This window comes from Pristiophorus japonicus, chromosome 1, assembly GCF_044704955.1.
Source record: "Pristiophorus japonicus isolate sPriJap1 chromosome 1, sPriJap1.hap1, whole genome shotgun sequence".
Classification (NCBI taxonomy): domain Eukaryota; kingdom Metazoa; phylum Chordata; class Chondrichthyes; family Pristiophoridae; genus Pristiophorus; species Pristiophorus japonicus.
In genome coordinates, this window is record NC_091977.1 from 512,398,516 (window position 1) to 512,424,868 (window position 26,353).

Sequence of the window (26,353 nt, forward strand, 5' to 3'; positions counted from 1 at the left end):
GCTCCGCTGGGCAGGCCACATAGTTCGCATGCCAGACACGAGACTCCCAAAGCAAGCGCTCTACTTGGAACTCGTCCACGGCAAACGAGCCAAAGGCAGGCAGAGGAAACGTTACAAGGACACCCTCAAAGCCTCCCTGATCAAGTGCGACATCCCCACTGACACCTGGGAGTTCTTGGCCATAGACCGCCCTAAGTGGAGGAAGTGCATTCAGGAGGGCGCTGAGCTCCTCGAGTATCGTCGCCGAGAGCATGCAAAAATCAAGCGCAGGCAGCGGAAGGAGCATGCGGCAAACCAAGCTCCCTGCCCACCCTTTCCCTCAACGACTATCTGTCCCACCTGTGACACAAACTGTGGTTCTCGTATTGGACTGTACAACCACCGAATAACTCATGTTAAGAGTGAAAGCAAGTCTTCCTTGATACGAGCGACTGTCTATGATGAGCCAGAGAGGATTGGAAAATGATGGTCAGAGCCTCTGCTATTTCCTTTTTTGCTTCTCTTAACAGCCTGGGATACTTTCAAAGCTGCTAAGCCCCTTAATAATTCCTTTCTCACTGTTTGTCTCGTCTAATATTTCACACTCCTCCCTCATTGCAAAGTCTGCATCGCCCCTCTTTTGTGAAAACAGATGCAAAGTATTCATTACGAATCATACCCATGTCTTCTCCCTGCACACACACATTTCCTTTCTGGTCTCTTAATAGGCCCCACTCTTTCTCGAGTTATCTTCTTGCTCTTAATGTATTTATAAAACATCTTTGGGTTTTCCCTGATTTTACTTGCCAACATTCTTTCATGCACTCTCTTTGCCTTCCTGATATCTTTTTTAATTGCACCCCTGCACTTCTAATACTCCTCTAGAGTTTCTGCAGTATTGAGTTCTCTATCTGTCATAAGCTTCACTTTTTTTCTTTATCTTACCCTGTTTGTCCCTTGACATCCAGGAGGCTCTAGATTTGTTGGTCCCATCCTTTTTCTTAAAGGGAACATAAGAATATACGAAATAGGAACAGGAGTAGGCCATACGGCCCCTCGAGCCTGCTCCACCATTCAATAAGATCATGGCTGATCTGATCATGGACTCAGCTTCAGTTCCCCGCCCCTTATCCCCTTATCATTTAAGAAACTCTCTATTTCTGTCTTAAATTTATTCAATGTCCCAGCCTTCCACAGCTCTCTGAGGCAGCAAATTCCACAGATTTACAACCTCTGAGAAGAAATTACTCCTCATCTCTGTTTTAAATGGGCGGCCCCTTATTCTAAGATCATGCCCTCTAGTTCTAGTCTCCCCCATCAATGGAAACATCCTCTCTGCATCCACCTTGTCAAGCTCCCTCATAATCTTATACGTTTCGATAAGATCACCTCTCATTCTTCTGAATTTCAATGAGCAGAGGCCCAACCTACTCAACCTTTCCTCATAAGTCAACCCACTCATACCCGGAATCAACCTCGTGAACCTTCTCTAAACTGCCTCCAAAGCAAGTATATCCTTTTGTAAATATGGAAACCAAAACTGCACGCAGTATTCCAGGTGTAGCCTTACCAATATCTTGTATAGCTGTAGCAAGACTTCCCTGCTTTTATACTCCATCCCCTTTGCAATAAAGGTCAAGATGCCATTGGCCTTCCTGATCACTTGTTGTACCTGCATACTATCCTTTTGTGTTTCATGCACAAGTACCCCCCAGGTCCCGTTGTACTGCAGCACTTTGCAATCTTTCTCCATTTAAATAATAACTTGCTCTTTGATTCTTTTCTGCCAAAGTGCATGACCTCGCACTTTCCAACATTATACTCCATCTGCCAAATTTTTGCCCACTCACTTATCCTGTCTATTTCCTTTTGCAGATTTTTTTGTGTCTCCTCACCCATTGCTTTTCCTCCCATTTTTGCATACTTGCTCTTTACCCTCAATATCACCTCCTTGAATGCATCCTACTGCTATGACATTGATTTACCATCAAGTAACCGTTTCAAACCCACGTTGGCCAACTCCCATCTCAGCTCAGCAAAATTGGCTCAACAAACAGTACCATGAGCTCTGGCTCTTTGTAACTGACTTTCAGAAAGTGTGAAAAAGAGGCTGAGTTTCTTTTTCTACCCTGGACACCTATCCATGATTATCCAGTTAGAAGCTTAAAGTTACTATGTAGGAAATTTGAAGCAGAAATCAGTATTCTGTTTATTTGTGGCATGGAGTTTTGGTTACCCGATGTGCTGATCTGCCCTACCACTCTAGTGGCTGTTGTGATGTAAAAATGATGGGCTTGTTTTCCATCAGAAAGGAAGTAATATGTGTATTATGTGGTATAATAATATATATTGGATAACTAAATGGCTGGCATTGAGTTGAAAGGATGTGTAAAACAAACAGCAAAACTGAAGTGGAATTCCTGCTGAATGAAAAGATTGAATTACCACTTTAAGCTTGCTGCCAGCTACTTGTTGACATTATGTAATATCTTTGTTTCTTAAGTAACATTTCTGTCTATTTTTGGCATTATCTTGTGAGTATGTGGAGTACGGCCAGGGTGAAACAAGGGTAGCAGAGGTGATAGTGCTGTAAAACCTGAAGGTATCATCAGCAGCACCAGCACCACCACCGTCACCGCAGAGCGCTTGCTTTGGGCATGCGAACTATGTGGCCTGCCCAGTGGAGCTGATCAAGTGTGGTCAGTGCTTCAATGCTGGGGATGTTGGCCTGGACGAGGGCGCTAATGTTTGTGCGTTTGTCCTCCCAGGGCATTTGTAGAATCTTGCGGCGACATCATTGGTGGTATTTCTCCAGAGACTTGAGGTGTCTACTGTACATGGTCCAAATCTCTGAGCCATATAAAAGAGTTACTGTCATTGTCAGTGTCCTTATTCTAAAGGTAATTTACGACAATAACTTTATGTTTATAGCAATCATTTCGATTTTGTGTGCATTTAAATGGTGAGTGAGTGCGTGACATGTTGATTTGGAGGCGTTGCTGACTCTGATCACGAGGCCCCTGAATAAGCATCCATGAAGAGAAAAAACTTAAAGAGCTGTACTTAAGTTTGAATTCATTGTTTTCTCAGCTCATAATGTTCAGCCATGAACTCATTGAATGGCGGTGCAGGCTCGAAGGGCCGAATGGCCTACTCCTGCACCTATTTTCTATGTTTCTATAATCGGGCTCAATAACTGCTCTCAGCCTGCACTGCTGACGATAGAGTTTAAACAATTTTTCAGGGAAGTGGCAAGTATTTTTGATACCAACATATCAAACAGAATTTATAATTAACTAAAGTGAGATTCATGGGCCTAAAATATGCTGCACAGAATATAACATGGTTACAGGATCTATTAGGTACCAATAAACAAGAAAGCACAAATGTTGGAAATCTGAAATAAATCAAAAATCTGTTGGAAATACATAACCAGTCTATCAGCATCTATGAAGAGAAAAAACAGATTAATGCTCTGGGTGTGGGCTCTTCGTAACAATGAAGGATCCTTACTTGAAATGTTAAACTGTACCTTGGTTTTTACAGATGCTGATGAACCTGCTGTGTATTTCTAACAGTTTCTGTTTTATTTCAGAATTTATTCAATTTGTTTTTCATGCGCCGCTTTAGAATTTAAATAATGTTTCAAAAGATTGAAATATACAAGACTCTTTATGACTCACTCCCTCCAAAATTGCCACCCCACCAAAGTTTGTGATTCATAATGTGATTTCACAGATACCAATCTGGTTATTTTTCATGCGTGAACAGACACAATGTTGCAAGGTTACTCGTCTGGGGTTCAGCATTACAACCGATGCGTACCTTCTTACTCAAAACAGGTATAGGTTCACTTTCTAGCAAGGATTCATTGATTGCAGTCAGACGCAGGAAAAACAGTTCCCCCTCCTTGACACTGTGACAATTTCAGGCACTCCACTGCAGCAACAACTCGTTTAGGCACTTTACAGCCTTCTGGATTCAACATCGAGTTCAACAATTTCAGACCTTAACTTCTGACAATATTTTCCCTTTCCCCCTTTTTTTAAACCCCGCCCCCGATCTTGTGTATTTCTCTATCTCTCTATTTCCCATGGCAGCTGGTAATTATTCCATCATTCACACCCTATCTCGATTCATAAGAACATAAGAAGCAGCAGCAGGCCATTTGGCTTTCTTAACCACCTTATTCACCTGGCCTGCTACTTTCAGGGATCTGTAGACAAGCACTCCAAGATCCCTTTGTTCATCTGCACTTCTAAGTGGCCTACCGTTTAATGTGTATACCCTTTCCTTATGAGCTCTCTCCAAGTGCATTACCTCACACTTCATAAGAACATAATAAATAGGAGCAGGAGTAGGCAATACAGCCCCTCGAGTCTGCTCTGCCATTTAATACGATCATGGCTGATCTGATCATGGACTCTGCTCCACTTCCCTGCCCGCTCCCCATAACCCTTTATTCCCTTATCGCTCAAAAATCTGTCGATTGCCGCCTTAAATATATTCAATGACCCAGCTTCCACAGCTCTCTGAGGCAGAGAATTCCATAGATTTACAACCCTCTGAGAGAAGAAATTCCTCCTCATCTCAGTTTTGAATGGGCGGCCCCTTATTCTGAGACTATGTCCCCTCGTTTTAGTTTCCCTTATGTGGAAATATCCTCTCTGCATCCACCTTGTCGAGCCCCCTCATTATCTTATATGTTTCGATAAGATCACCTCTCACTCTTCTGAACTCCAATGACTATAGGCTCAACCTATCCTCATAAGTCAACCCACTCATCTCCAGAATCAACCTAGTGAGCCTTCTCTGCACAGCCTCCAATGCAAGTATATCCTTCCTTAAATACGGAGACTAAAACTGTACGCAGTACTCTCGGTGTGGCCTCACCAATACTCTGTACAGTTGTAGCAGGACTTCTCTGCTTTGATACTCTATCCCCCTTGCAATAAAGGTCAACATTCCATTTGCCTTCCTGGTTACTTGCTGTACATGCATACTAACTTTTTGTGTTTCGTACACAAGGACCCCCAGGTCCCTCTGTACTGCAGCACTTGGCAATTTTTCTCCATTTAAATTATAATTTGCTTTTCTATTATTTCTGCCAAAGTGGATAACCTCACATTTTCCCACATTATACTCCATCTGCCAAATTTTTGCCCACTCACTTAGCCTGTCTATTATCCCTTTGCAGATTTTTTGTGTCCTCCTCACAATTTGCTTTCCCACCCATCTTTGTATCATCAGCAAACTTGGCTACATTCAACCAAGTCATTAATATAGATTGTAAATAGTTGAGGACCCAGCACCAATCCCTGCGGCACCCCACTAGTCACTGTTTGCCAATCGGAAAATGGCCCATTTATCCTGACTTTTTGTTAGTTAGCTAATCCTCTAATATATTGCCACCAACTCCGTGAGCTTTTACCTTGTGCAGTAACCTCTTACGTGGCACCTTAGCGAATGCCTTCTGGAAATCCAAATATACCACATCCACTGGTTCCCCCTAATCCATCCTGTTCATTACATCCTCATTAGGACCGAGATGAGGAGAAACTTCTTTACCCAGAGAGTGGTGAACCTGTGGAATTCTCTACCACAGGAAGTTGTTGAGGCCAATTCACTAAATATATTCTAAAAGGAGTTAGATGTAGTCCTTACTACTAGGGGGATCAAGGAGTATGGCGAGACAGCAGGAATGGGGTACTGAAGTTGCATGTTCAGCCATGAACTCATTGAATGGCGGTGCAGGCTCGAAGGGCTGAATGGGCTTACTCCTGCACCTATTTTCTATGTTTCTATGTTTCAAAGAGCTCCAGCAAATTTATCAGACATGATTTCCCTTTCATAAAACTATGCTGACTCTGCTATTTATGAACTTAGGAAAATGACAGGCAGATAAAGAACAGATTTCCCATCAAGCCTGCCCCACACTCATGATAGCTGAAGCATCATGACCAATCTCTTCTTGCTCTCCACAGTCATGAAATCTCCTGGGAGAGGCAAAAAAAAGGGAAAGATACTTGGGAAAATTCCTCCCTGACCCCCTCAGATGAATCAAGTTTATTTTTTTCATGACTTTTTAACATATTCCTCACTCGGCTGAATTTGATGTCCATTTGTCTTTTGATCAAAATTAAGCAAAAATAATATTCTGGAGTGAGTGAAGGATTATAGCAGGGAACAAACCCTTTTATTTTAACATTCAGTGGTAGCTCTCATCAGCACCAAGTCACAATATGCTTATGCTGTTTGTTGTTAAGTAGATAGCATCCTCAACAGTGCAGCAGTTTATGGCACTTAATTCCTCCTTGTGCCAAAAAGCTGTCCTCCACCCGGGGAAAGCACAATCAGTGCATTATTTGGATTGCTAATCTTGACAAGTTACTTAATAAGAACATAAGAATTAGGAACAGGAGTAGGCCATCTAGCCCCTCGAGTCTGCTCCGCCAGTCAATAAGATAATGGCTGATCTGATCGTGGACTCAGCTCCACTTACCCGCCCTCTCCCCGTAACCCTTAATTCCCTTATTGCTTAAAAATCTATCTACCTTTGACTTGAAAACATTCAATGAGCCAGCCTCAACTGCTTCCTTGGGCAGAGAATTCCACAGATTCACAACCTTCTGGGAGAAGAAATTCTTTCTCAACTCGGTTTTAAATTGGCTCCTCCGTATTTTGAGGCTGTGCCCCCTAGTTCTAGTCTCCCCCACCAATGGAAACAACCTCTCTGCCTCTATCTTGCCTATCCCTTTCATGATTTTAAATGTTTCTATAAGATCACCCCTCATCCTTCTGAACTCCAAGGAGTAAAGACCCAGTCTACTCAATCTATCATCATAAGTTAACCCCCTCATTTCTGGAATCAGCCTAGTGAATCGTCTCTGTACCCCTTCCAAAGCTAGTATATCCTTCCTTAAGTAAGGTGACCAAAACTGCACGCAGTACTCCAGGTGCGGCCTTACCTTATACAGTTGCAGCAACACCTTCCTGCTTTTGTACTCCATCCCTTTCGCAATGAAGGCCAACATTCCATTCGCCTTCCTGATTACCTGCTGCACCTGCAAACTAACCTTTTGGGATGTAGTGGTTATCACGTTTGCTTTACACGCAAAAGGTCCCTGGTTCGATCCTGGGTAGAAACATTACGCTTCAACTGTAGTGTAGCGGTTATCACGTTCGCCTCACATGCGAAAAGTCCCCGGTTCGAGCCCGGGTGGAAACATTATACTCCAAAAGAGTTTCATGCACAAGGACCCCCAGGTCCCTCTGCACCACAGCATGTTGTAATTTCTCCCCATTCAAATAATATTCCCTTTTACTGTTTTTTTTTCCCAAGGTGGATGACCTCACACTTTCCGACATTGTATTCCATCTGCCAAACCTTAGCCCATTCGCTTAACCTATCCAAATCTCCTTGCAGCCTCTCTGAGTCCTCTACACAACCTGCTTTCCCACTAATCTTAGTGTCATCTGCAAATTTTGTTGCACTGCACTCTGTCCCCTCTTCTAGGTCATCTATGTATATTATAAACAGTTGTGGTCCCAGTACTGATCCCTGTGGCACACCACTAACCACTGATTTCCAACCGGAAAAGGACCCATTTATCCCGACTCTGCTTTCTGTTCGCCAGCCAATTCTCTATCCATGCTAATACATTTCCTCTGACTCCGCGTACCTTTATCTTCTGCAGTAACCTTTTGTGTGGCATCTTATCGAATGCCTTTTGGAAATCTAAATACACCACATCCATCGGTACACCTCTATCAACCATGCTCGTTATATCCTCAAAGAATTCCAGTAAGTTAGTTAAACATGATTTCCCTTTCATGAATCCATGCTGCGTCTGCTTGATTGCACTATTTCTATCCAGATGTCCCGCTATTTCTTCCTTAATGATAGTTTCAAGCATTTTCCCCACTACAGATGTTAAACTAACCGGCCTATAGTTACCTGCCTTTTGCCTGCCCCCTTTTTTAAACAGAGGCGTTACATTAGCTGCTTTCCAATCCGCTGGTACCTCCCCAGAGTCCAGAGAATTTTGGTAGATTATAACAAATGCATCTGCTATAACTTCCGCCATCTCTTTTAATATCCTGGGATGCATTTCATCAGGACCAGGGGACTTGTCTACCTTCAGTCCCATTTGTCTGTCCAGCACTACCTCCCTAGTGATGGTGATCATCTCAAGGTCCTCCCTTCCCACATTCCTGTGACCAGCAATTTTTGGCATGGTTTTTGTGTCTTCCACTGTGAAGACGGAAGCAAAATAATTGTTTAAGGTCTCAGCCATTTCCACATTTCCCATTATTAAATCCCCCTTTTCATCTTCTAAGGGACCAACATTTACTTTCGTCACTCTTTTCCGTTTTATATATCTGTAAAAGCTTTTGCTATCCGTTTTTATGTTTTGCACAAGTTTACCTTCATAATCTATCTTTCCTTTCTTTATTGCTTTTTTAGTCATTCTTTGCTGTTGCTTAAAATTTTCCCAATCCTCTAGTTTCCCACTAACCTTGGCCACCTTATACGCATTGGTCTTTGATTTGATACTTTCCTTTATTTCCTTGGTTATCCACGGCTGGTTATCTCTTCTCTTGCCGTCCTTCTTTTTCACTGGAATATATTTTTGTTGTGCACTATGAAAGTGCTCCTTAAAAGTCCTCCACTGTTCCTCAATTGTGCCACCGTTTAGTCCTTGTTTCCAGTCTACTTTAGCCAACTCTGCCCTCATCCCACTGTAGTCCCCTTTGTTTAAGCATAGTACGCTCGTTTCTGACACAACTTTCCTCATCCTCAATCTGTATTATAAATTCAACCATATTGTGATCACTCATTCCGAGAGGATCTTTTATGAGGAGATCGTTTATTTTTCCTGTCTCGTTACACAGGACCAGATCCAAAATGGCTTGCTCCCTTGTAGGCTCTGTTACATACTGTTCTAAGAAACAATCCCGTATGCATTCGATGAAGTCCTCCTCCAGGCTACCCCCTGCGATTTGATTTGACCAATCGATATGTAGGTTAAAATCCCCCATAACTACTGCCGTTCCTTTTTCACATGCCTCCATTATTCCCTTGATTATTGCCCGCCCCACCATGAAGTTATTATTATTACTTAACACAGCCTTAATTAAAACTTGGTGTCTATTTGAATTCTGACTCTCCGATTGTCTCCGTATATACTGGTTAGTTATGGTGGTGATGCCTTCGAATGCCTTGCCTTTAAATCCCAGTCTTGATTTATCGAACAGTATTTTTAAAATTTTAATGGAAAAGAAAATGTTGTCAACTCTTTTCCAGGATGTTTCGTGGGATATCTGAAGTAGCTGAATTAGGGTGACTTTGCACCAGCTGTTACCAGGTAGACATGCCTCTTAAAAGGCCTGTATAATTCATCATAGGCATTCTCTTGAGACGGGGATGACTTGCTTCCACGCCGAAAAGGCATGAGTTCACAGGTGTTTCAATGAAGGACCTAATATTCCAGATCCAGATCCTGAAAGGTGGCAGATGCCTGTGTGTGGATTTTTTTAACGTGTGGTGGCCATTGCACACCAGCCACCACACGGGCTTGACAGAGCTCGGTCTTGGTCCAGTGGCAAGGTTTACCTAAAACGACTGGAGACCAGCTCTGCGGCACGGACCTAGCGTGTGCACATATCGCAGTGTGGACTGGCCCGTGCTGCCCCTGGGCCCTCGGCTCTTTTGGGCCCCGAACTCTCGCCTCTCCTGGGCCCCGATCATGTCCTTCTACGAACTCTTGCCGCTCCTTTTCCCCGACCTTGCTGCTCCTGCTGTACTTGGCCTGCGCTGCTATCAGTCGCTAATGTTTCTGCTGTTGCTGTTTCTAGCTCCCCTGGACCAATCTTGTGTTACTTAACTTATTCCATTACCATCCCCTTCTGCACCATCATCTCTTTTGTCATTTCATCATTCCAGCTTTCCACCCCATCACAGACCTTCCCTTCTGTTCTTTCTTCCCACCCCACCCCCCCCTTTTCCCTGCCTTTGTACTTGCTTAAAATTGGTTACATCTGTAACATTTTCTAGTTTGGACGAAAGGTTACCAACCTGAAATGTTAACTCTGTTTCTTGATGGTGCCCGGCCCGAGTATTTCCAGCATTTTCTGTTATCCTGTATTAACAAAAATGTTTTAGCCTGAATATGTTGAAGCTCTGAGTAGAGTACTTGTTTTGGGAGTCTCGTATCGGGCATATGGACAATGTGGTCCGTCCAACGGAGCTGATCGAGCGTGGTCAGTGCTTTGGTGCTGGGGATGTGGCCTGAGCGAGAACATAGAAACATAGAAAATAGGTGCAGGAGTAGGCCATTTGGCCCTTCAAGCCTGCACCGCCATTCAACAAGATCATGGCTGATCACCCACCCTAGCACCTCCCCCCCACGCCCCCTCCACACCCCCCCGACCCCCCCAGCCGCAATGACCACATCCAACTCCCTCCCGAACACATCCAATGAACTGGCATCAACAACTCTCTGCGGCAGTGAACCCCACAGGCCAACAACTCCCCGAGTGAAGAAGTCTCTCCCAATCCCAGCCCCAAACGGCCCACCCCCCATCCCAAGACCCTGCACCCCCCACCGGCTCCGGACCCACCCAACACCGGGAACACTCCCCCCGCACCCAACTCGACCCGTCCCGTCAGAATCCTTCCCAAATGCCGAACACCCCCGGATGTCGAGCCCCCAGCCCCGGCCACCCCGGAGCCACCCCCTGCGACGCCAACCACACCACATCCACCAACCGCCATCTGCACAGTCAACCCGTCCACCCCACTCCGAACACTCCCCGCACCGAGGCACAGAACCCCCAGACCCACCCCTCCAACACACTTCGCCCCCCCCCCAGACCTCCGCTGCAATGTGGCTCCTCCTGTCCCCTGCCCTCAGTTTCTCCACCCCCCACCTCCACCACTCTCCCCTCCATCCCCCGCCCCCGTCTCCCCTCCACTTCCCTCTGCCTCCCCGCACAGCCTCCCATCTTGGGGGCGGTAACCTTCTGGGGCAGGGAATATTAGCCCCCAGCGTGGAAGTCCTGCTCCCGCCACAGAATTGGCCTTACCACCTCTCAATGGAAGCGGAGTGCAATTTCCCACACTCCACTTCCTTTGAGGGCAGTTACCGGGGCACGACTGGATGCTCCTGTGACAGTTGGAACTGGTGCTCTCCACTCTCCTGTCCTGTGACAGTTGGAACTGGTGCTCTCCACTCTCTGTCCTGTGACAGTTGGAACTGGTGCTCTCCACTCTCCTGTCCTGTGACAGTTGGAACTGGTGCTCTCCACTCTCCTGTCCTGTGACAGTTGGAACTGATGCTCTCCACTCTCCATCCTGTGACAGTTGGAACTGATGCTCTCCACTCTCCATCCTGTGACAGTTTGAACTGGTGCTCTCCACTCTCCCGTCCTGTGACAGTTTGAACTGGTGCTCTCCACTCTTCCGTCCTGTGACAGTTGGAACTGATGCTCTCCACTCTCCCGTCCTGTGACAGTTGGAACTGGTGCTCTCCACTCTCCCGTCCTGTGACAGTTGGAACTGGTGCTCTCCACTCTCCCGTCCTGTGACAGTTGGAACTGATGCTCTCCACTCTCCCGTCCTGTGACAGTTGGAACTGGTGCTCTCCACTCTCCCGTCCTGTGACAGTTGGAACTGGTGCTCTCCACTCTCTGTCCTGTGACAGTTGGAACTGGTGCTCTCCACTCTCCCGTCCTGTGACAGTTGGAACTGGTGCTCTCCACTCTCTGTCCTGTGACAGTTGGAACTGGTGCTCTCCACTCTCCCATCCTGTGACAGTTGGAACTGGTGCGCTCCACTCTCCCGTCCTGTGACAGTTGGAACTGGTGCTCTCCACTCTCCCATCCTGTGACAGTTTGAACTGGTGCTCTCCACTCTTCCGTCCTGTGACAGTTGGAACTGGTGCTCTCCACTCTCCCGTCCTGTGACAGTTGGAACTGGTGCTCTCCACTCTCCCGTCCTGTGACAGTTGGAACTGGTGCTCTCCACTCTCTGTCCTGTGACAGTTGGAACTGGTGCTCTCCACTCTCCCGTCCTGTGACAGTTGGAACTGATGCTCTCCACTCTCCATCCTGTGACAGTTTGAACTGGTGCTCTCCACTCTCCCGTCCTGTGACAGTTTGAACTGGTGCTCTCCACTCTCCCGTCCTGTGACAGTTGGAACTGATGCTCTCCACTCTCCCGTCCTGTGACAGTTGGAACTGGTGCTCTCCACTCTCTGTCCTGTGACAGTTGGAACTGGTGCTCTCCACTCTCCCATCCTGTGACAGTTGGAACTGGTGCGCTCCACTCTCCCGTCCTGTGACAGTTGGAACTGGTGCTCTCCACTCTCCCATCCTGTGACAGTTTGAACTGGTGCTCTCCACTCTTCCGTCCTGTGACAGTTGGAACTGGTGCTCTCCACTCTCCCGTCCTGTGACAGTTGGAACTGGTGCTCTCCACTCTCCCGTCCTGTGACAGTTGGAACTGGTGCTCTCCACTCTCTGTCCTGTGACAGTTGGAACTGGTGCTCTCCACTCTCCCGTCCTGTGACAGTTGGAACTGGTGCTCTCCACTCTCCCGTCCTGTGACAGTTTGAACTGATGCTCTCCACTCTCCGTCCTGTGACAGTTTGAACTGGTGCTCTCCACTCTCTCTCCTGTGACAGTTTGAACTGGTGCTCTCCACTCTCCCGTCCTGACAGTTTGAACTGGTGCTCTCCACTCTCTCTCCTGTGACAGTTTGAACTGATGCTCTCCACTCTCCCGTCCTGTGACAGTTGGAACACTGACATTGGTGCGCCTATCCTGCCAATGGATTTGCAGGATCTTGTGGAGGCAGCATTGGTGGTACTCGATAGAGTAATGATGATGATATCATTTGTTTTATTGCTGCGCCACTTATTGATATTAATGAGTATGGGCGAGGGGGCAGTAACATTGATGATAGACCTATATTATTTCAAAACAATTTATCATAAAAGATGAGAGGATTTATTTTCAATTATTCAGGCCGTATAATTATGATGGTTATGATAACTTAGAGTTGGATACCATCTTTAACATAGAAAAATGTCCAAGTTTTGTCTGAAGAGGGGAAAGAAATGAGACAACAAGCATCAATTGGGAGAATGTTAGAGGAACTGTTGAAGTTGTTATTGATGACGTAGGCTTGTAAACTTTTGAAAGTCACGATTAAGGTAAAGATTTCCAGAGTGCAGTGTGGTGGTTGCTGAAACCTTTATTACTGGTGGATCAGAGGGAGGGGAAATGCACAGTTCAGGCTTGGTAGAATGGAGCACAGGAGCTTCTAAAAGTGGGTTGGAGTGAGACCATGTAGCGAATTGTAAATGAATATGACGGTTCTGAAATTGTGGTGCTGGGCAGTGGGGAGCCAGTGGAGTCGATGACAATTGGGTGATAGGACAGTGGAATGTACTTCAGGATAAGATGAGGTGAGGTTTGTTTAAGAGGGAACTTGGAAATCTGAAAATGAGCTTGAAGCAATAAATGCTGAAGGTTACAGAGGTGTAGGCAATGGTTTCAGTACAATGGGAGTAAGATAGACTTGTGTTGTACATATGCACATTGGCCATCTTAGTGATGGGCCGGCTGGTGGATTGTAAATTCAGTTCCAGTTTGAGCAGGACATCAATGTTGCTTATGGTCAGCTTCAACCTGAGTGAGCAGCTGGAGCGAGGGATGGAATCAGAGTAGACGGGGCCTCGGATTAACATTTCTTTTGAAAGATGGTACCTCTGACAGTGCAGCATGCCGTAAGTACTACACTTGAAGTGTCAGCCTAGGTTATGCGCTCAAGTTACTGAAGTGGGACTTGAATCCACAACCTTCTCATTCAGAGACGAGACTGCTACAACGATAATAACTTGTATTTATATCGCGCCTTTAACATAGTAACACGTTCCAAGGCACTTCACATGAGTGTTATAAGACAAAACAAATAAATTTGACATCGAGCCACAGCAGATGAGAGATGGGTTTTCAGGAGCGTCTGAAAGGAGGAAAGAGAGGTAGAGAAGCGGAGAGATTTAGAGAGGGAGTTCCAGCGCTTGTGGCCGAGGCAGCTGAAGGCATGGCCACCAGTGGTTGAGCAATTATAATCAGGGATGTTTGAGGGCTGAATTTGAGGAGTGCAGACATCTGCGGGGGGGTGGGGCGTGGGGGGGGGGGGTGGAGGTGGAGGAGAGGAGGGAGGGAGAGGAGAGAGAAAGAGTTGTGAGGCTGAAGGAGATTACAGAGATAGGGAAGGGTGAGGCCATGGAGGGATTTGGAAACTAGGATGAGAATGTTGAAATTGAGGCATCGTTTAACGGTAGGTCAGTGAGCACAGGGGTGATGGGTGAGCAGCACTTGGTACGAGTTAGGACATGGGCTGCTCAGTTTTGGATGATCTCAAGTTTACATAGGGTATAATGTGGGAGGCCAGGCAGGAGTGCTCGAGGTAACAGGCATGGATGAGGGTTGCTGAGGCAGGGGCGGAGTCGTGCAATGTTACGGAGGTGAAAATAGGCAGTTTTAGTTATGCAGCAGATATATGGGCGGAAGCTAATTTCAGGGTCAAGTATGACACCTAGCTTGCGAACAGTCTGGTTCAGCCTCAGATAGATGCTAGGAAGAGGGATGGAGTCGGTGGCTAGGGAACACAGTTTGTAGTGGGAACCAAAGACAATGGCTTTGGTCTTTCCATATTTAATTGGAGAAAATTTCTGCTCATCCAGTACTGGATGGCGGACAAGCAGTTTGACAATTTAGAGACCATGGAGGGATTGAGTGAAGTGGTGGTGAGGTAGAGCTGGGTGTCGTCAGCGTACATGTGGAAATTGATGCTGTGTTTTCGGATGATGTTGCCAAGGGGCAGCATTTCGATAAGAAATAGGAGCGAGCCAAGGAATAGATCCTTCGGGGATTCCGTGCGCGAGTGGGAAGAGAAGCCTTTGCAGATGATTTTCTGGCTACGATTAGATTGATAAAAATGGAACCAGGCAAGTGCAATCACATGAGGCTAAGGTACTGTGTGTACAATTATATCCTGCAAACTTGGTTTTGGAGGGGGGAGATGTTTTCAGGGATTTTCTCCCATTTAGACTCTCTGATCTCCTTGGACCACACTGCTGACACCAGGGGTGCATGTCATATGCTTTTTAAGCCTTTGTCTCAGATGGTGTTCAGGTAACTGCAGCAAATTAATTACGTTTCCATGTCAAGTTCTGCTTATTCTCTACCAACTCACTATCCCCTCTTCTCAGGGGTCCTACCTCACATTTAACATTTTTCTTTTTACTGAAATATTTGTAGAATACTTCTCTCTTTTTAATATTTTTTTGAAGTTCCCAGGTTAAGACTTTTTCTGTGTTTATTTTGCTCTTCTCTGGATGGATATGTTTACAATGTCAGGGCTGAAATTGAGAATTAGCACTAGAATCAAAGGCCCCAAGTTTCCACATGATTTGCTCTTGATTTTTAGGAGCAACTGGTGTAGAACGGAGTATCTTAGAAATCGGAATTCTCGTCATTTAGTTTGCTCCAGTTCTAGTCAGTTAGAACAGTTTCACTTTGGAACAGAATTTTCGAAGTTTCGTCAGTGAAAACTTACTCCAAACTAACTTAGAATGGAGTAAGTGAAGATTTTTGTACGCTCGAAAAAACCTTGTCTACACTTTAGAAAATCAGGCGCAGGTTACAAATCAGGCGTAGGGAATAGGGAGGGGGGGTTTAAAGGGAAGTTTACAAACATTAAACACTTCAGTTTTACAAATAAAGAGCCATCATCGATAATAAATGATAAATACATCAATAAATCAACCAATAAATCAATCAAAAAAAATTAATAAGAAATAATTTTTTTTTTAAATCAATAAATAAAACACTTTCTACTTACCGACTGCAGCACCGGGAGCCCTTCAACAGTGTGCTGGGATGCCCCCCCCTCCCCCCCCCCCCCAGTGTGCCTCTGTCAGTGTCTCTATCTCTCTGTCTGTGTGTGTGTCTCATTCTCTGTCTGTCAGTGTCTGTGTTTCTGACAGCGAGGAGGGGGGTAGAGGGAAATAGGGAAATAGAGCAGGGGGAGGGATGGGGGAGAAGAAAGGGGGGAGAAGGGGGAAGGGAGGGGGGAGAAGGGGATAAAGGGGAGAAAGGAGATGAGGGGGGCAAGGAGAAGGGGGGAGGGGGAAGGAGAAGGGGGAAGGGGGGAGGGGGAAGGAGAAGGAGAAGGGGGGGGGGAAGGAGAAGGGGGAGGGAGGCTGAACGGGCCGGGCCCGTCCCCAGCACCAGATTTACAGGTAGGTGGCGTTGCGTCGGGTCGGGGAGGTGGTGGGAGGGAGGTCGGTTCGGGTCGGGGAGAGAGAGGTTAGGTCGGGGGGAGGGAGGTCAGGTCGGATCCAGTCCCGGGGGGGGGGGGGGGAATTGGGGCGGGAGTTGGGTCGGATCCAGTCCGGGGGGAGCGGGAGCCGGAGCGGGAGTCGGGGGGGGGGGGAGCGGGAGTCGGGTCGGTCAGGTCCGGTCGGCGGGGGGGGGGGGGGGGGGGGAGCGGGAGTCGGGTCGGTCAGGTCCGGTCGGGGGTGGGGGTGGAGTCAGGTCCACGGGGGCGGGAGTCGGGTCCGGTCTGGAGGCGGGGGGGCGGGAAGCGGGAGTCGGGTCGGGAGGAAGCAGGAGCTGGCCATGGGAGGAGCCTTATTCACGCAGCCCCAGTGAGGCCATTCGGCCAGGGCTAGGGGCTGCGTGCTTCGGGCCCCTCCCACACAGTTTTGGGTGCCTGGAGCTACTGCACTGTAGCGCCCACTGTAGCGCGCATGTGCAGAGGTCCCGGCACTGTTTTCAGCGCAGGGACCTGGCTCCGCCCCCTACAGCTCCTGCTGCGCCGTGCCGAGGACCTGCAGGAAGGTGGAGAATCTGGAGGATTTTTTTAGGCGCACTTTGTGGCGTGAAAAACGGGCGTCCAGGTCGGGACTGCCTCGTTCTAGGCGCGGCTCGAAATTTGGGCCCAATAACCCACTGCCCATTGGAACCACTGTTCCATGTGTTGAGCACTACATCCCCTTTTCAGAGTTATAACTACATTGAGGTTGTATTAGGGCAGATTTTAGAAACGTGTGGAGAGAGAAATTGCACACAGGAATGTAGATTAACAATTCAATATTTTTAAAAAGGAGATTGCACAGTTGCAGAATAAGTATATTCTGTTTTTTTTAAATCAATTTTTAGAATGCCGTGGATAAGTGAAGAGGTTAGAAAACAAACACATTAAATTGAGCAGGCGGGCATTTGGGCCTCTAGGTAAGATTCAAGTGAGAGAGAATACAAGAATGCTGGTACGTGCCAAAATCGCAGATTTAGTAGGTTCCTGAATCAGTTGTGATCCGTACAGCCTTTCGCACTTGCTGCCTCCCGGCTTTCTCTTTGGTAAAGGTAATGCAGGCACTACCAATTTTGTAATAGTTTAAATATACAAAAACAGTAACTGTGGCAACAGAGGGTGAGTCGGTTTCATTCATGTACAGGCAACTCTCGATTATCTGGGGCCCTCGGGGATCGGGCTATTCCGGGTAAACTATTTTGCCACTAGGGCGAGTGCACGTACTTGCCGAGAAAGTTTGGGTCCCAAATTTATACAGTACTTTGATGCTTTTCTGCTTCTGTGCACTCCAGGATGGGATTGTCCACCTATTCATTTTAATATTAAGTGAAGAGACCCATGTTATACTGTGTCTACTTTTTCTTAAAATGGCCAGTCTAAAGGCTTCAAACGCTGGATGTCGAATGAGAGTTGGCTTTACTTACCCCCGAGGCAGCACCCTCAGTGATACCCAAGACTGCACAAGGGCACATTCACCAAGATCAGGAAATGGAAGACGGCAAGGAAGGGAGAAAGAGTTGGATCAATCTCATGCCCCTCTTAGCTTGCTTCCAGCGTGATGATCTATAAGAGCAGGGTTGGGAGCAATGCCTTCGATTTGATAACGTGAGGATGGGTCGCAGTATGAGCGGACAGACTGTCCAGGTCCGAGTTAATTTGATGGCTCTTCAAGGATTCCTTTAAGGTTGAGACAGCATTCAACTTTATTATAACATAAAGCCCTTCCTGTGTGTGTAGTGATAATGCTGTGTGTCAGCGCAGGACTGTGTGTGGGATGGGTTTAATGGTCGTGTGCAGCTGTACACGGAACAGAATCACAGTTTTTAAAAGTGCCGTTGCAGCGGGTTCTCCGTTAGATCCGTGTACAGATAATTGAGAGTTGCCTGTATTTTGTTTTCAGTAATTGTAACAAATTTTCTGAAACTTAACATTTGATGTGCAAGACCATCGGGCTAAAATTTTACCCACTCTTTTCTCATTCTGGAAGCTGCTGAGCATTTCCAGCATTTTTGTTTTTAATTTAGATTTCCAGAACTTTGTTTTATTTCAAAAATGCATTCCAAACACCAGTCTTTTTGTGTATTTTTTTTTACAAGTTCTGCTAAAGCTGTAATGACCGTGTGCCCTCCATCATATGTTGTGCTAAAAACCTTGTGCAGTTGCTTGAAATCTCCTCCACCAGTAAACATTTTTTCCTGTTTCAAAAAAATTTAATTAGTATTTGTTTCGGATTTGCATACCAAATACATTTATTTTAAACAGTAGACTGACCCAAAAGCTATCTTGAACCATTATCTGAGCAAGGATATTGTGAACAATTTGATTCAGTTGATTGGAATTTGCATCCTTCAAGCTAAAGTCAAACAACTCCGTAGCACAAGATATTTTGCCGTGATTATGGACTGCACTTCAAATGTTAGTCACACCGATCAGCTGTCTCTGATTTTGCACATGCTTACCTATTTCAGACATGCCTTTTCACAATTGTGTGTGCTGATTTGACACCAGAATAAGTTGGTATGATTTACTGTCTACTAAAATGTATGACCCAAACTGAACCTTTGAATGGAGCCCCCCCGGCAAAGCAAACACCGCCCCTGACCATAAGGGAAGAAGGATAACAGAAGAAAAGATCCATGTGGGTAACAATAGAAGTAATTCTGGGAATAAGGGCAAAAAGTGTTCCGAAAGTATCAATCTATGGGTAGCATGGTAGATTGAGATGAATATAAAGTCATTGTCAAGGAAGTTAAGAATGTGGTGCAGAAAGTGTCTACCGCTGTATCTTTAACATCTGTTCTCTCCACAAATGCTGATTGGCTTGAGTGTTTCCAGAATTTTCTGTTCTTCTGTTTTAGACTTCCAGCATCCAGTTGTTTTTTGTTTAGATGAGTTGAACCCTGATTAATATTGCCAGAAACTGTAGATCCAGTGGATGTGGTTTCAAGCTTAGAAGAGTAAATGGGTCTGTCGACTGCCCGGGGACACAGTGGCGATAGATAATGTGAAAACATTTAAAGATTAATTCAGTAAATACTTGAAGGAGAAGGTGATTAAGTTTTATTAATTCCATTCCATTCATTTTTGGAACTGACTGCAGGCCTTTTCGGTCCTATTCTTTTAATGTAAATGCTGTGGTTTTCCAATGGGAAATAATAGTATGTATTGTTTTTAGGGCTGAACAAATAAAACAAATTGCCTTGTTTTATTTTGTTGTGCTGCTGTTGAAGTCCTGAAAGGGTTAAGGAAAGTGACACTTAAACATTCCATTCTGTAGTGCCCCACCTCATTGAATAGTATTTGGCAGAGGGTTCCTGTGTATTGCGTTTCTGTTTGTTTTAGTGGGGTTCGAACCAATCAGCTCTTCAAAAACTCACATGGTGCAATCTAATACTTACTAAACTCCAATAATATGTGTTTGTCGTCTGGAGGCAGTCTCTTTGGGATGTGCAAATTCAGGCACTGTGTAAAGTCGTGGTCAAACATGCAGACAGTGCTACAACTAGGAAGTATACGACCTATGACGTTTAAAAAGCTCCAGGTTATAATGATTCATCTTTTGCTGGTTTATGAATAGTTTGACTGTAAGGATGTAACACGACAAGAAGAATGCTCAGTGGCCTGTGGATTTATTTTTAAAAGTGAAGTTGATTATTCTAAGTTTTATCTATGATTCTTGCTGAGAAGGATCCTCCTTCCCCATCAGAACTCTACATACCATGTATTTGCTGGGGTGCTCGAACAAGAAATGAAGTAGAAGTAAACCATCTCGATCCAGAAGGTATTACTGTATTACAAAGGACTTGAGTCAAGATTTTTACGAAATGTTAAAAAACATTGCTCAGTTTAAAAAAATAATTGGCTAGTACAAGCTTCAGTTCTATGATGTGAGTTGAATGTGTATATTTGTTCAGCTGTAAGTTGTGACTGGAGTGAAATTATCATTTTGACGACATTTTGTCAGTTCTTTTGAACGTTATTTTTGTCTTGCACCCCAATCAGCACACCCCAAGCAATGAGGACAATATGCTGTGAGGGTTTTCCAATTGAACCAGCTACTGAGAGGTTGATGGCATGACTTTTCCTCCCTGTTATGTAGAAAGATATTTTGTTCTCCTTGATTTCTTTGGCTGATGGCATAGCTGAGATTGAATCTTGCATCTTGGCAATCAGGGAACCAAATTCACTATATTACTCTGTTTTAGTACATTGAAGGGTCTATGGGCCCAATTTTCCCCAACCCCTTTTTTCGGCGCACTTACCTTAAATGTGGCGACTTTGCGCGCTGGAAATGGGGCCGAAAAAAAGTGGCCCCATCCTGCCTGCTCTGCCGAGTCTCCGGTGTCCCAGCATGGCGTAGCTAGTGAAGTGGTGGTGGGGGTGGGGGGCAGAGGAGCAACAGGCCAGTGCAGAAAGCACTGCCGGCAGCTCCTGCCCACCCAGCGTGTCCTGTGGGGTGTGAGCTGGACCCAATGCCCGCAGCCCCTATCCCCGGCCGAAGGGACACCCCGATGTTCGTTACACCCTATCCCCGGCTAAGTAGCCTCCCGCACCGGCCGGTCGGCCCGCTGAGTTCCCGAGCCGAGATAGGACTTCAGTTTTATTTTTTATTTATTGATGGTTGTGCTTTGTTTAGTGAGAGAGTTTTGATTGGGGTGGGTGCGGGGGGGTTGGGGCGGGGGGAGACTTTAAAAAAAAACTTGATTCTGGCATAAAGGTAGGACTTTATTATTTGTTATTGATTGATTACTTATTACTTTTTGTGGTTTATTTAGTGCTTTGTATGTCTTGGTGCAAGTCCTCTCAGCTTCCTTGTATTTTTTATTATTGAATGCTTATTTTTGTGCTCTGTTTAGTGCTTTGTAAGTCTTGGGTGCTTTAAATGTACTAACCTGCACCGAATTCTTAACTGCCCGCAATGTTTTTCAGAGCTGGCCACATACACTGACCTAAGTCAATTGGGAGTAAGTTTTAGCTGGCCAAAGTGACATAAATGGGCAAAACTGGTGTAAGTGTCTGGGACCGCCCCCTTTTGGGGAAAAAAAAACTGAACTAAAAAAATATCGTGCTAAAAACTAAAACATTTTTTGGGGAAAATGCCATATTTTTACTTACGCCAGTAAAAACAACTTACTCCAAAAAAAATTGATGCAAATCATGGCCAAAATTTGGCCCTAAATCCTGTTCTTCCTCGCCTTTGCTGAGAATCTTTTTTTATTTGGGAGAATTTGAAAATTTATTGGTGGCATTTTTACCTCTTTAAATCTGTTCTTAAAATCTCAAATGCGGCAGTAATGTTTGGTTATCTTCACTGAAGAACACAACACTCAGCTGTTTCATCCACATAAAATATTATTTTTCTGGAGGGAGGAAGGTGCAGTAGCTGCTTGTTATCTGCCCCTCTGTTTTCTGAGGAGTCTCATTTGAATTGATGTATAGTGGACATAGAAACATAGAAAATAGGTGCAGGAGTAGGCTATTCGGCCCTTCGAGCCTGCATCACCTTTCAATATGATCATGGTTGATAATTCCCTCAGTACCCCATTCCTGCTTTCTCTCTATATCACTTGATCTCTTTAGCCGTAAGGGCCACATCTAACACCCTTTTGAATATATCTAACAAACTGGCCTCAACAACTTTCTGTGGTGGAGAATTCCACAGGTTCACAATTCTCTGAGTGAAGAAGTTTCTCCTCACCTTGATCCTAAATGGCTTACCCTTTATCCTTGGACTGTGATCCCTGGTTCTGCACTTCCCCAACATCAGGAACATTCTTCCTGCATCTAACCTATCCAATACCATCAGAATTTTATATGTTTCTTTCAGATCCCCTCTTATTCTTCTAAATTCCAGTGAATATAAGCCTAGTCGATCCAGTCTTTCTTCATATGTCAGTCCTGCCATCCCGGGAATCAGTCTGGTGAACCTTCGCTGCACTCCCTCAATAGCAAGAATGTCTTCCTCAGATTAGGAGACCAAAACTGCACACAATATTCAAGATGTGGCCTCACCAAGGCCCTGTACAACTGCAGTTAAGACCTCCCTGCCCCTATCTATACTCAAATCCTCTTGCTATGAAGGCCAACATGCCATTTGCCGCCTTCACTGCCTGCTGTACCTGCATGCCAACTTTCAATGACTGATGAACCATGACACCCAGATCTCTTTGCAATTATCCTTTTCCTAATCTGTCACCATTCAGATAATATTCTGCCTTCCTGTTTTTTTTCACCAAAGTGGATAACCTCATATTTATCCACATTACACTGCATCTGCCATGCATTTGCCCACTTACCTGACCTGTCCAAGTCACCCTGCAGCCTCTGAGCATCCTCCTCACAGCTCACACTGCCACCCAGCTTAGTGTTATCTGCAAAAGTGGAGATATTACATTCAATTCCTTCGTCTAAATCATTAATGTATATTGTAAATAGCTGGGGTTCCAGCACTGAACCTTGCAGTACCCCACTAGTCACTGCCTGCTATTCTGAAAAGGACCCATTTATTCCTACTCTTTGCTTCCTGTCTGCCAACCAGTTCTTTATCCACGTCAATACATTACCCCCAATGCCATGTGCTTTAATTTTGCACACTAATCTCTTGTGTGGGACCTTGTCAAAGGCCTTTTGAAAGTCCAAATACACCACATCCACTGGTTCTCCCTTGTCCACTCTACTAGTTACATCCTCAAAAAATTCCAGAAGATTTGTCAAGCATGATTTCCCTTTCATAAATCCATGCTGACTTGGACGATCCTGTCACTGCTTTCCAAATGCTCTGCTATTTCATCTTTAATAATTGATTCCAACATTTTCCCCACCACCAATGTAAGGCTGACCAGTCTATAATTCCCTGTTTTCTCTTTCCCTCCTTTTTAAAATGTGGGGTTACATTAGCTACCCTCCAGTCCAAAGGAACTGATCCAGAGTCTATAGAATGTTGGAAAATGACCGCCAATGCATTCACTATTTCTAGGGCCATTTCCTTAAGTACTCTGGGATGCAGACTATCAGGTCCCGGGGATTTATCGGCCTTCAATCCCACCAATTTCCCTAACACAACTTTCCTTCAGTTCCTCCTTCTCGCTAGACCCTCGGTCCCCTATTATTTTCGGCAGGTTATTTGTGTCTTCCTTAGTGAAGACAGAACCAAAGTATTTGTTCAATTGGTCTGCCATTTTCTTGTTCTCCATTATGAATTCACCTGATTCTGACTGCAAGGGACCGACATTAGTCTAAACTAATCTTTTTCTCTTCGCATATCTATAGAAGCATTTGCAGTCAGTTTTTATGTCCTGCAAGCTTACTCTCATACTCTATTCCCCCCCCCCCCCCCAATTAAACCCTTAGTCCTCCTCTGCTGGATTCTAAATTTCTCCCAGTCCTCAGGTTTGCTGTTTTTTCTGGCCAATTTATTTATATGCCTCTTCCTTGGATTTAACACACACCCTAATTTCCCTTGTTAGCCACGGTTGAGCTACCTTCCCTTTTTTATTTTTACGCCAGACAGGGATGTGCAATTGTTCATCCATGTGCTCTTTAAATTGCCTATCCACCATCAGCCCTTTAAGTATCATTCGCCAGTCTATCCTAGCCAATTCACGTCTCATACCACCGAAGTTACCTTTCTTTAAGTTCAGGTCCCTAGTCTCTGAATTAACTGTGTCACTCTCCATCTTAATAAAGAATTCTACCATATTATGGTCACTCCAAGGGGTCTCACGACCAGATTGCTAATTAATCCCCTCTCGTATGCAAGACCCAGTCTAGGATGGCCTGTTCTCTAGTTGGTTCCTCAACATTATTGGTCTGGAAAACCATCCCTTATACACTCCAGGAGATCCTCCTCCACAGTACTGCTACCAGTTTGGTTAGCGCAATCTATGTAGATGAAAGTCATCCATGATAACTGCTGTACCCATACTGCACGCGTTCCTAATTTCCTGTTTGATGCCATCCCCAACCTCCCTATTATGGTTTGGTGGTCTGTACACAACTCCCACTAACGTTTTCTACCCTTTGGTGTTTCGCAGCTCAACCCATATAGATTCCACATCATCCAAGCTAATGTCCTTACTATTGCGTTAATCTCCTCTTTAACCAGCAGTGCTACCCCACCTCCTTTTCCTTTCAGTCCATCGTTCCTGAATATTGAATGTTGAGTTCCCAGCCTTGGTTACCCTGGAGCCATGTCTCCGTAATCCCAATTACATTATATCCGTTAACAGCTATTTGCGCAGTTAATTCATCCATGTTATTACGAATGCTCCTCGCATTGAGACTCAGAGCCTTCAGGCTTGTTTTTTTTAAGCACTTTGTCCTTTTAGAATTACGTTGTAATGGCGCCCTTTTTGATTTTTGCCCTTGATTTCTCTTTCCTACCTTTTGCTTCTGCCCCTTTTTTTACTTCCCTCTGCCTCCCTACGTAGATTCCCATACCCTCCCCAACAATACTAGCAAGCACTCTGGCTAGGACATCGGTTCCGGTCCTGACACAACATTTTGATGCTACTTCATGGTGATCCCATGCAAATTACATCATAACTAATCCTCTCGTGCGTCAATGATAGGCTTCAGTGTGTGATGGGCATGGCTGGCACAAGAGAATTCCCCAGTACCATATAAACACAATTGAAAATGATATAAAGTAGTATTTTCTGAGCTATCCTTACGGCTTGAGCAGTGGTGCAGCAGGGAGGGATTCAAATTCCTGGGGCATTGGAACCGGTTCTGGGGGAGGTGGGACCAGTACAAATCGGACGGTCTGCACCTGGGCAGGACCGGAACCAATGTCCTGGCGGGAATGTTTGCTCGTGCTGTTGGGGAGGAGTTAAACTAATAGGGCAGGCGGATGGGAACCAATGCAAGGAAACGGAGGGAAACAAAAAGGAGACAAAAGCAAAAGACAGAAAGGAGATGAGTAAAAGTGGAGGGCAGAGAAACCCAAGGCAAAAAACAAAAAGGGCCACTGAATATAAAGGGGCTGCAGGAAGGGTCAAAATTAAAAATCATGGTTTAAAAACTAGTATTAAAACACTCTACCTAAACGCATTCGAAATAAAGTAAATGAGTTGACGACACAAATCATTACAAATGGGTATGATTTGGTGACCATTACAGAACGTGGTTGCAGGGTGGGCAAGACTGGGAATTAAACATACAGGGGTATCTGACGATTCGGAAAGATAGACAAGAAGGGAAAGGAGGTGGGGTAGCTCTGTTAATAAAGGATGATATCAGGGCAGTTGTGAGAGACGATATTGGCTCTAATGAACAAAATGTTGAATCATTGTGGGTGGAGGTTAGAGATAGTAAGGGGAAAAAGTCACTGGTGGGTGTAGCTCATCGGCCCCCAAATAATAACTTCACGGTGGGGAGGGCAATAATCAAGGGAATAATGGAGGCATGTGAAAAAGGAACGGCAGTAATCATGGGGGATTTAAACCTACATATCGATTGGTCAAATCAAATCGCACGGGATAGCCTGGAGGAGGAATTCATAGAATGCATACGGGATTGTTTCTTAGAACTGTATGTTACAGAACCTACAAGGGAGCAAGCTATCTTGGATCTGGTCCTGTGTAATGAGACAGGAATAATAAACGATCTCCTAGTAAAAGATCCTCTCGGAATGAGTGATCACAGTATGGTTGAATTTATAATACAGATTGAGGATGAGGAAGTAGTGTCTCAAACGAGCGTACTATGCTTAAACAAAGGGGACTACAGTGGGATGAGGGCAGAGTTGGCTAAAGTAGACTGGAAACACAGACTAAACGGTGGCACAATTGAGGAACAGTGGAGGACTTTTAAGGAGCTCTTTCATAGTGCTCAACAAAAATATATTCCAGTGAAAAAGAAGGGCGGTAAGAGAAGGGATAACCAGCCGTGGATAACCAAGGAAATAAAGGAGAGTATCAAATTAAAAACCAATGCGTATAAGGTGGCCAAGGTTAGTGGGAAACTAGAAGATTGGGAAAATTT

The 26,353-nt window shown here is 45.2% G+C and overlaps 1 protein-coding gene and 1 non-coding gene across 13 annotated transcripts in view; both read left to right on the plus strand.

Annotated features, from left to right (window-relative positions):
- The window catches only part of LOC139277362 (focal adhesion kinase 1), a 759,656-nt gene that overhangs the window by 274,303 nt on the left and 459,000 nt on the right, over positions 1-26,353 (plus strand). For 4 of the 12 annotated variants that reach the window (XM_070895729.1, XM_070895766.1, XM_070895749.1 and 1 more), the window contains exon 1: positions 19,987-20,150. The exons of 5 other annotated variants lie outside the window; for them this stretch is intronic. In XM_070895729.1, coding sequence (XP_070751830.1) covers positions 20,039-20,150 — 112 coding nt within the window. In that variant the 5' untranslated portion in view covers positions 19,987-20,038. Of the gene's footprint in view, positions 1-19,981; positions 20,151-26,353 lie in introns of those variants that run through there. 3 more of the 12 variants (XM_070895739.1, XM_070895757.1, XM_070895836.1) reach the window with 2 other exon arrangements.
- Positions 7,132-7,207, plus strand: trnav-cac (transfer RNA valine (anticodon CAC)). Its single transcript has one exon. It is a non-coding gene; the product is annotated as a tRNA-Val (tRNA).